At 46.0% G+C, this 10,650-nt stretch overlaps 1 protein-coding gene across 1 annotated transcript; it reads left to right on the top strand.

The window, feature by feature from the left end:
• Positions 1-7,681: 7,681 nt before the first annotated feature.
• Positions 7,682-10,276, top strand: LOC116890479 (olfactory receptor 10AD1-like). Its single transcript, XM_032891009.1, has 2 exons — positions 7,682-7,686; positions 9,310-10,276. The coding sequence occupies exons 1-2, from the start codon at positions 7,682-7,684 to the stop codon at positions 10,274-10,276; spliced, it is 972 nt and encodes a 323-aa protein (XP_032746900.1).
• Positions 10,277-10,650: the final 374 nt, after the last annotated feature.

Here is a 10,650-nt window from a genome sequence, read left to right as displayed (position 1 = left end):
CCCCAAATTCCATGTCCCAATGTGAGAGTAGTTTCTTGAAGTTTTGGCGTTTACAGAACAAATAAGGTATGCTGGCTAGTTTTACATCAACCTGACATAGGCTATAGTCATCGGAGAAGAGGGAGAGTTAGTCCCACGGGGTGGATATAAAACCATGGCCACAATTTGGGGGCCAAATTTGAAGCAAGCTCTATTTTTTTCATTGCATCAGAGAACTGGCCGACTGCGTCCTGATTCGGGTTAGAGAGAGCGCATGCTGGATCTGCTGAGTCTGCACCTCAGGCCCTTTTAAGGAGTAAAGTCACGAGCAGTTGCAAAGCAGGTTTACAGAAGGGGGACACCAGAACAGTTAGGAAGTACAGAAAAAGCTCCGGAAGAGAAGAAAGGCACCTTCCGGTGGTCACCGTCACCAATTAGGGAGGGTTAGGGTGTTCCAGTTCACTGCTGCTCCTCCCAGCCCCCTCCCACAATCCTTTCCCCCATCTCCTGGGTATTACACATGCACACACACACACACACACACACACACACACCCTGACACTTCAAGTCTCTGCAGAGCTAGGCGCTTCCTCTCCCACTGAGGCCAAGTCTCTGCAGAGCTAGGCCTTCTTCTCCCAGTAGAACATTTCCCACGTACAGGCAACTGCTTTTGGGATAGCCTCCTGCTTGAGTTGTTCAGGACCTACATGGGAAACTTGTTTTTAACAATACTCAAAATGGCTCACACCTTCAAAACGGAGTCAGGAAGCTTCCTCGGGAGCCTCAGTGGAGGAAATCCATCCGTAGATTCGCTGTAGGCCAGCCCGTAGGGCATTTTCTTAATTAATGATTGATGGGGAAGGTCCCGCCCATTGTGGACCTGGAGGTCCTGGGTTCTACAAGAAAACAGGATGAACAATAAACAAGCCAGTAAGCAGCACCCTCCATGGGCTGTGTGAGTTCCTGCCCTCACTTCCTTTGATTATGACCTGTGATGTGGAAGCTAAATAAACCCTTTCCTCCCAGAGTTGCTTTGGTCATGGTGTTCCTTCACGGCAACAAGACCAGCTTAAAATGCATTGGTGGTTACAGCAGAGAGGTGGTCGTCCCAGATGGAGGGCCGTCCCAGAGGTCCAGGATGCTACCTGGTGTCATTCTTAGAGTTCCGTTTGCTCGAAAAACTAGTGACCTGCTAAGTCAGCAGATTCCGAAAGGTTTTTTATCTATTCGTCACAGGATGTTAGTTCTGACAGAGGTTGACAAGGAATAGTAGTTCCGGATGCTAAAGCTAGACCTACATAAGGTAAAGGTAATTAGCCTTCAGATCCAGAATTCAGCCTCTCCACAACACTGCAGCTCTAATCTGAAAACCAGTCTCGGCTAACACAGCTTCTTCTTTCGTATTCTCGGCCCTTTAAGGAAACAGTTTACATTTCTTTCCCACTGTCTGCCGCAGTCACCATGGAGCACACCAGGAGCCTCTGTCGGGTCTGCCCACCCTTCTTGATTCCTGATTTAGAAAAACATCATGTTTTTGGTCTCCAGCCAGAGTCTATGTATGTTACCTCAGGTAGTGTGGGCTTTCTCTTTCTCTGAAGCCCCCTCCCCACCATGAGCTTGTCCATCTGCCCTGCGGCTGCCGGTCCACCGTGCAGCTGCCCCGCTGCCTTGCCGCTGCCTACAAATGACCCAATTTCCTCTTTTTCTCTTCATTTCCCTCCTCTGGGCAGCCGCCAAGATTTTGGAAAAAAATTTTTAAATACTAATAAACGTGCTCTTGACCTTTCTTCAGAGTCTGTTCTTAAATTCTTTTATTAACAAGACTCAAAAAAACCCAAGAGGGTCCCGTTTTCCCCGGTAACGACCGTGGTAGAACTTCCCCAAAATTTCCATTATCAACGAGATTTTTGCTTACGCGTCCCAGCTGCTATAAACGGCGCCGCAGTGAAGACAGAAGTAAAGAGGTTCTTTGGCATGCTCGCCATGCTGGTTCAGACTCCTCCAAACTTGACACTACTGCGTCAGACGGTAAAACTGTTCTAAACTCGTTTAGGAAACGCTATGTTTAATATAACAGCTGGGCTCGTATTCCCGCCGGCCGTGAGGGAAAACGACCCCTTTTCTCCACCCCCTCGCCCACACTTGGCTTCCATTTTTGAGGGCAGCTCGTCTATCACATTCCTATCTTCTGCGGGGTAGTTTGCATTTTCCCGATAATTGGCTGTTGAACGTTTTCTTCATACATCTATTGGCTCTTAATCTTATTTTGAGGAATGTCTACTCAAGTCCTTTGCCCGTTTCCAGTATTACTAGAATAATAATCTATTCTAATAGAATAAACGATAATCTATTATTACCTCTTTTTGCTAAGGAGTTGCTTTAAAACATCTAACTTGCTTGAGCGTGTAACATTGCACAACTTAAAATGAGCTATATTTTAGTCAAGGACTCTCGGTGCCTTGAGTTTTTCTATTACACGTAAGGCCTGAAGGGTCACCTTGATGGTGACTAAAAAAAGCAATGTCGTTTTCTGATTGTTACAAGCCTGCTGCTGAATTTATTCACTCCGTCCCTGCTCGGTTCCTGATGTCCTTAGGTCATTTCTCCTTTTAGCCATGAAGGAGAAATTAGAACACAGGCCTATGGATGGGGGAGTAGTCTAAAGTGTTCTAGCTACTTTTAGCAGGAGGTAATTAAGAGCTCATCACGCTGCAGGGCATCTCCCCCATAATAGCTGAGAGCCAAATAAATGACTTCCCTAGACCTCTCTGTAGAAGTCTTCCTCACGAGAGACCTGGTGGTAGGATTAGATGTTCAATCCTGTGGGGGTCTCTGCAACCACCAAGGCCATTTGAGGAGAGAAGAAAATTCAGTTCAACAGGTCTCAGCGTCCCGTGTTGGTTGGAACTTCTAGAATCACACACCAGGTAGTTTAGACATATTGAAGCACAGCACAATTTTGAAAACACAGTTTCCTGGTGATAATCAACTCGATCCTGTGCACACAACAAAGCTTACGGTGCAGCTACATTAAAACTTGTTCCAAAGTCCGCATGGCCTCTTCCATAAGGATGGATTCTATTGACTGAGAAGCAGTGCTCAAGAGAAGGGTCCAGGGAGGATGACTGAGATAAACATCAGAGTCTGGGGAAGTCGGATGTGGCCCGGCCCTACAGAGAGCACAGAACTCACCAGGCTGATAACCACATCCATTCCCAGCCTTCTGGGTAGAAAACAGATGATACACCTCTTTCTTTGAAGAGACAACGCTGTGTGTTTGGCATTCCAGGTTTCCCTAGTGCTTATCGGTGAGCACAAGGAACTCTGTGCCCTGAACACCATCCGATCCGAACCATGCTTCATAAGAAAATTCTTGAGGAAATAATCCAGCAATTAAGAGAGTGCTTTTCAATCAAAAGGAGATAAGTGTATGGAACTTAAAAACAAACAAACAAACAAACAAAAAACCCACTCTCTAATCTAGTCGACTTTTCCTACAGTGTTTCAGGGTTGGACTTACAGTGTAAAAGATAGTTGTCAATGTTGTTTTTAACGAAATCTCAATCGTTGATTTGACCAGGGAAGACTCAGGAGCCATTCCCTCTTATCTGACCTCTCCCATGTCATCTCGAAAAACCCTCCTTCAAACTCAACATCCCTCCCTTCTACTTCCTGTTACTTCTATCCCTCTTGCTCTCTCTGTTTTTCTCATAATAATTCTATGTTCACTTCCTGTCAACTGGCTGCTTGCTTCGCCTCTCGACCTATGGTTGACTTAACTTCATCCTGTTTACAATATTCAAGCAGAAAGCTCTTGAATTGAAAGGTATGCGCTGAGGCTGAGTCACATCCCAGCTAAAACCATTTTTTTCCAGTAAATAACACAATCCCAGGGCCACAGTGTGATCAAATATCCTGCGACATACCAACTCATGGAGGTTCTTTGAGTCTCAAGTTTGAGCTACCATATGGGCTTTCTGTCCAGAAAACGATGATTTTCTATACCATGAAGTGAAGGGTTTGATCGGAAGAATAACAGTCCTAAATAGACATTAAAAATAGGTTTAGATGATAGTAAACATGACTGTGAGAGGCACATACTACTTGAAAAATAGCAGACTGAAGCTTTAGAAGAAATAATAGATATAATTTAAACAAGGTCGACGAGGCCATGTGAGTGAGGCTCGGATGAACTGACCTCATTCTAAAACAGGTTACTTGACTATTAAACGATGGGCTAATAATAAGATGCTGCATTTCCCTTGTTTCCTGTGTTCAGAGCATGATGGGAGAACAACAGAAAGGCGTGTCTTTGTAAATATGACAAGACTCCAAGCATCCCATTGCAATGAGACGTTTCCCCCACAGGTCTGGTTTGCAACATCACACTTCATTCTTTGAGCTCATGGTCATATATGGAGACCTCCCCTTAACGCAAGAGCCCTGCGACTTTGTAATCCAGAACATGGAAGAGTGGGGATCCTCTCTACAAGAGCCACTCAAAAGAGTAGTGATTTGTGCAGTGAATGGAACACAGCAGTCTTGACTACGGCCCCTTTGGTTAACCATAAGCTTAATGGGTAGGAAAATGAAATTTTAAACACTGTTAGAGACTCCGGTGCTTCCTGGCATGCTGTGTATGAGCGACTTTGAAAATTGTTGCTAATTTAACTGAGATCACAGATCTACTTGGTGTCTCTGCCTGGAAACCTGGAGTTAAGCAGCCTTGTTCTCTAGTCATTGGAATCTCTAGACGGCAACAAAGCCTCCCAAATAGGCCCACGGAATGCCCTAAAGCAGTGAATGGGTCTCAACCTTCCTAGTGCTGCGACCTTTGACGCAGTTCCTCATGTTGTGGTGACCTCCAACCAAAAAGTGACTTTTGTTGCTACTTCGTAACTGCCATTTTCCCGCCATTACGAATTGTAATGTAAATACCTGTGTTTTCTGGTTGTCTGAGGCCACCCTGGGAAAGGGTGGTTGAACCCCCAAAAGGATCATGACACCACAGGTTGAGAACCACTGTCCTAGAGAAAGCCATGCCCCAGGAGAATCAGAATAAAACAGTGGACAAGGGATGGGTTTCCCTTTCTACAAACACCGGTTAGGTAGATTTGTCCTGTCCCCCGCGATGGTGTAGCGGAAGGACAGGCACAGAACAGGAGTAACACACTGTGACAATGCCCTTCACCTGGCAAACAGTATCAGGACCTTTGTGGTGGCTGTTATTGGTTGTAAGCTTGACTGCATGTGGAATTAACTAATGACCCAAGCAGCCTTGCGCACGGGTGAGGGAGTTTTCTTGATCCAGATCGTGTGAGTTCTGAAAACCCACCTTAAAAGTCCAGATCATTGGAAGTAAGAAGGTCTTTAATCTAGATCACACCCTCTCATAGCAGCCATCATAAAGGACACGAAAGGAAGAGACTTTTGCTATCTGCCTCCTTCCTCTCATTCTCCACGGCAAGTTTATCTATCCTGTGGCTGAGACATTCCTTCACTGATAGTAGTGCCTAGGTTTTCAGGACTCTGTCACAGACAAAAGACCAGCTGATTCCGTGAGACATCCAGCCTCATGGATGAACAGCTATTTGATTGTTGGACTTGCTGTTGGGAAACAGCTATTGGACTAGCTGGATGGGAGCCTGTAACATACTCTAATAAATCATACATATATATTGATATTGATAATATATATCTAATAAATCATAATATATATGTTGATCATTCTATCTATCCTGTTCCTCTAGATACTCCTAAGACAACATCTAGTGGTGTTTAGATTTTTATTTTCCTATCCATTAAGCCTACGGCTAACCGAAGGGACAGTAGTAATCAAGGAGACTGTGCTCCATTCTCATGTAACTGATCTGCCAGTACAAATAGCTACTCTTTAAAGAAGCTCTTGGACCTTTGGGAAGTTTGTATTTTGCTTGTAGATGGTTCTGAAATGTTATCAAAACCATGGGTCAGTTAAATCAATGATGACCACCCAAGATTTGCAGAAAATTCATTCTCTGTCCTTCTCTACCGAAAGCTGTGTGACTCCATTGTGAAAGCTGAATTACCTATGACTGTTCAATAAGATTGAATTACCTCATTAAGGTAATAAAATAGAGGCTCAAACATCGTGATATGCATAAACTATTTTGAAAATTGTTGCTAATTTAACTGAGACCAAAGACCCTCTGACTTTAAGTGGGAGTCAGTAGAGTTGAGGATGGTGCCTTTTCTCTGTATGATCAGCAGAGGGCAATTATGATGTTCTTCTAGCTTACCAGAGAAACCACAAGTGTGTATGACAGTATTTACATGGGTATCCTTCAGAAAAATGGCATCAATTTAAATATCATCATTTATGTTAAAACAAACAACTCTGACTACATTTCGGATGTTAAAATAAGTTGAAGAGATGGTGGAAGGTGGTGTCACACACCTTTGATCCCAGCACTCAGGAGGCAGAGGCAGGAGGATCTTTGTGAGTTTGAGGCCAACCTTGTCTACAGAGAGAGTTTCAGGACAGCTAGTGCTACACAGAGAAACCCTGTCTCAAACACACACACACACACACACACACACACACACAGAGAGAGAGAGAGAGAGAGAGAGAGAGAGAGAGAGAAATTATTTTAAGAAGATGTAACTGAAACTTCTACAGTTTATTGTCAGAAGTGATTTCTTTTAGTGAGGCTATTTCTATTTGGTTTGTTTGCTTTGTTTTTGCAAGAGAATAGTGTGGATTCATCTGAAACTAAAGGAGAATTAATATCTTCATTTTCTTTGTATTTCTTAAATGAAAAAAAGAGCATGGTTTTTTTTTGCAGTATAATTTACTTTATATTATACTTCAAAATAGACAAAACAATACAATTTTGAAAAACACATAGCCATGTAATAAAATTAAAAAGAAAATGCAAAAAACAGTTTTAAATATTTTATGTCTAATTTCTTTCTTTCTTTTTTCATCTTTATTAACTTGAGTAGTTCTTATTTACATTTCAATTGTTATTCACCTTCCCGGTTTCCAGGCCAACATCCCCCTAACCCCTCCCCCTCTCCTTCTCTATAGGCGGTCCCATCCCCATCCTCCCCTCATTACCGCCCTCCCCCCAACAATCCTGTTCACTGGGGGTTCAGTCTTGGCACGATCAAGAGCTTCCTCTTCCACTGGTGCTCTTACTAGGATATTCATTGCTACATTGGAGCCCAGGGTCAGTCCATGTATACTCTTTGGGTAGTGGCTTAGTCCCTGGAAGCTCTGGTTCGTTGGCATTGTTGTTCATATGGGGTCTCGAGCCCCTTCAAGCTCTTTCAGTCCTTTCTAAGATTCCTTCAGAGCATGGGGTTTTTAAGTCAAGCATGGACCCAAAAAAAAACTGTAAAAGGGCAAAAAGTTCAAAATACACAGCCTGAAAGGCAGGTAGAGAAAATGTATGCATCGGCAAATGGCAGCAGGAGGCAGACAGTTCTTGCCTACACTAGAAGCTGCCCTGCACACGCACTGTGGTGACATGCTTAAGATGGCTTCCCTCTGTGGCAGCACAGATGCCAAAGAACTGGACAGCTCACCAGGTACCACTGTCTTCCAGACTGGCCCACCAGCTCAGACCACCCTCCCTGGAGCAGCTCTTCCTCAAACAGCATGCCACCTCTGTTTCTGGGGACAGCGATTCAGTGACAGCAAGAGCAGCAGAGCCACGAGATGAGGTAGGTGTGGTTCGAGTCACAAAATCCCATGAGTGGACACAGGTGCCTGACTGGCCAGCCCTAAGGTACCTAACAAGGCACAAGATGCTGGCAGGCACAGATTATTTCTGCTCAGTGAACTCCGGGCAAGCATTGACCTTTAGTGGGGCTCAGTGAGTCCTTGAGTTAAATTCCAGCGTCTTCTTGGCCAAGTCCAAGAGCTCTGTGGGTTGTGGCTCACTGATGGCATACATTGCCCAATCATTACCTTAGTCTCAACATGTCTGCCAAGTGAAGGATTGTGGGCCCGTATTAAACTATGTCCTCTCCCTTCCCTTCATTCCCCTCCCCTCCCTTTGTCTCCCCTTAACTTTCCTTCTTTTTCCAGACCACAAGAGCTCCCTAGTTAACAGAACTCTCCCCTGGGGAGATGACAGGAACAGGCCCTGCTGATGCCTTGGTCAACCAAAAAAATCCCCCTCGGAGGGAATCTAGTCCTGTAAGGGGTGGCCATGACAGGGCAGGAAGCCTCCATGAGGCAAGAAGGGAGAATGTGACCTTGGAAGGTTAGAGCCTTCAATTCAACTTAGATAGCTGTGTGGTAACCAGGAAAGATGGGAAAGCCGGGGGAAGAAGACGGTGAGAATTAGCAGGAGTTGGGGGGTCCTGTCACAGGTAAATGAGTATACAGCAAAAAGAGAAGATGAGAAAACAGAAGAGGGCGCTGAAGAACCGGCTTCAGCAGGCACAGCCTGGCATCTAAAGCACCTGCAGCGGGGAGGGGGACATCTTAGCTCCAAACGAGATGAACGTACAAGGGATTTAATTTGAACATAATCTGAACTCCCTGAATGTTACCGTAATGAGAAAAGAGCATGCAAAGTCTCCAAAGATGTAAAAATAAACACTCTGTCCTCACAGGACTCAAGTGCGCACGCACTCAATGCTCTCTGCAGGCCCAGACCCAGAAAGGCTGGCATCTGTGAGCCTTGCTCATCCATGCCCCGTTCTCAAAGATGTGGTTGGATTTTATTTTTAATTGAAAATAGATTATTCTCACAAACAACACACCCCAAGAGTTTCTCCTCCTTCCACTCCTCCCAGCTGCCGCTGACCTCCCTTCTCCCCCACATCCTTTCTGCTGGATGGTATATATATATGTAAGACAGATTGGAAAGGAAACGTGCCACGTATTGAAGGGTCTCCTCCAGCCAGGCCCCCTTAACTTGTGTACAGCATGGCTGTTGAGCACTTCTAGGGAAGTCTGGCTGGGAAAGCATGAATGACTGGAATGACTGCCAGGCACCGACATCGGGGTACAGGGAAGCTAGTACTTCATGGGGCAAGAAATAAGAGGAAGTGGACAAAGGGAGCACACACAGTCCACAGGGCATCCGATGAGTCCAGAGTCAGGGCAACCACCACTTCCTCAACCTCTAGATTTAGAATTTATGCATAGAGCCTGTGATGACCCTGGCATCTATCATTACTATGTCCTCACTACACAGATTGTCCAGAGCTTGCTAAGTCCTAAAGCTTTTACCATCACCCAGGGCAAGCCTCTTGCTGGGTGTGGTCCAGGTGACCATCTGACTTCCACACAACGGCCTCCTTTGTGATTTCCCTGCCCCCATCCTCACACAGGACCCAGACAGCAGACCTGAGGAATGGCAGCACAGTGACTGAGTTCATCCTCGTGGGCTTTGAGCACAGCTCCCCTTCCACCCGGGCACTGCTCTTCACCCTCTTCCTGGCTCTCTACAGCCTCGCCATGGCCATGAATGGCCTCATCATCTTCATCACATGGACTGACCCCAGGCTCAACAGCCCCATGTACTTCTTCCTCGGACACCTGTCTTTCCTGGACATCTGCTTCATCACCACCACCATCCCACAGATGTTGGTCCATCTGGTGACCAAGAACCACACGGTCTCCTTTGTCTCTTGCATGACCCAGATGTACTTGGTCTTTCTAGTGGGTGTGGCCGAGTGCATCCTCTTGGCTTTCATGGCCTATGACCGTTATGTTGCCATCTGCCACCCCCTGAACTATGCCCAGATCATGAGCCACAAGGTGTGTGCCAGGCTGGTGGTGACTTCCTGGGTCTTTGGGATGGTCAATGGCATCTTTCTTGAGTACATGTCTTTCAGGAATCCCTTCTGCAAAGACAACCACATAGAAAACTTCTTCTGTGAGGCTCCCATAGTGATCGCCCTCTCCTGTGGGGACCCCGAGTTCAGCATGAAGTTGATCTTTGTTGATGCCATTGTGGTGTTGCTCAGTCCCATGGTGCTCATCATCACCTCCTATGCCCGAATCCTGGCCTCCATCCTCCGCAGGGCCTCCTCCTCCTCAGGTAGGGGGAAGACATTCTCCACTTGTGCCTCCCACCTGACCGTGGTTGTCTTTTTCTACACCTCAGCCATGTTCTCTTACATGAATCCCCGCAGTACACATGGACCTGACAAAGACAAGCCTTTCTCCCTCCTCTACACCATCATCACCCCCATGTGCAACCCAGTCATCTACAGCTTCCGCAACAAGGAAATGAAGGGCGCCATGGGGAGGGCTCTTGGGAGAGCCAACCTGGCTCAGGCAGAGTCTGTCTAGAAAAAAGCTTCACAGGGAAGACGTTCCCTCCACTGGATCGTGAAGAGTTAACTCCTTCCTGACCTCATCATTTCTGCCAGAGTCCAGGAATGAGCATTCATTGACAACATAGCATTAGACTCAAGATGACATTGCTTTTGTGTCTGTGGTGATTTACATATGCTTGGCCCATGGGAAGTGGCACTATTGAGAGGTGTGGCCTTGTTGGAGGAAGTGTGTTACTGTGTGGGCAGGCTTTGTGGTCTCCTAGTACTCAAGCTCTAACCGGTGTGGAAGAGAGTCCCATATTGGTTGCCTACTTCTCCTGCATGCCTTCAGATCAACAGGGACTCTCAGGTCCTCCAGCATCATGTCTGCATGCACACTGCCTTGCT

The sequence above is a fragment of the Rattus rattus genome, chromosome 1, assembly GCF_011064425.1.
Source record: "Rattus rattus isolate New Zealand chromosome 1, Rrattus_CSIRO_v1, whole genome shotgun sequence".
In the NCBI taxonomy this organism is placed as follows: domain Eukaryota; kingdom Metazoa; phylum Chordata; class Mammalia; order Rodentia; family Muridae; genus Rattus; species Rattus rattus.
Note: the sequence above shows the minus strand (reverse complement) of the source record. Positions and strands in the feature narration are given on the sequence as shown.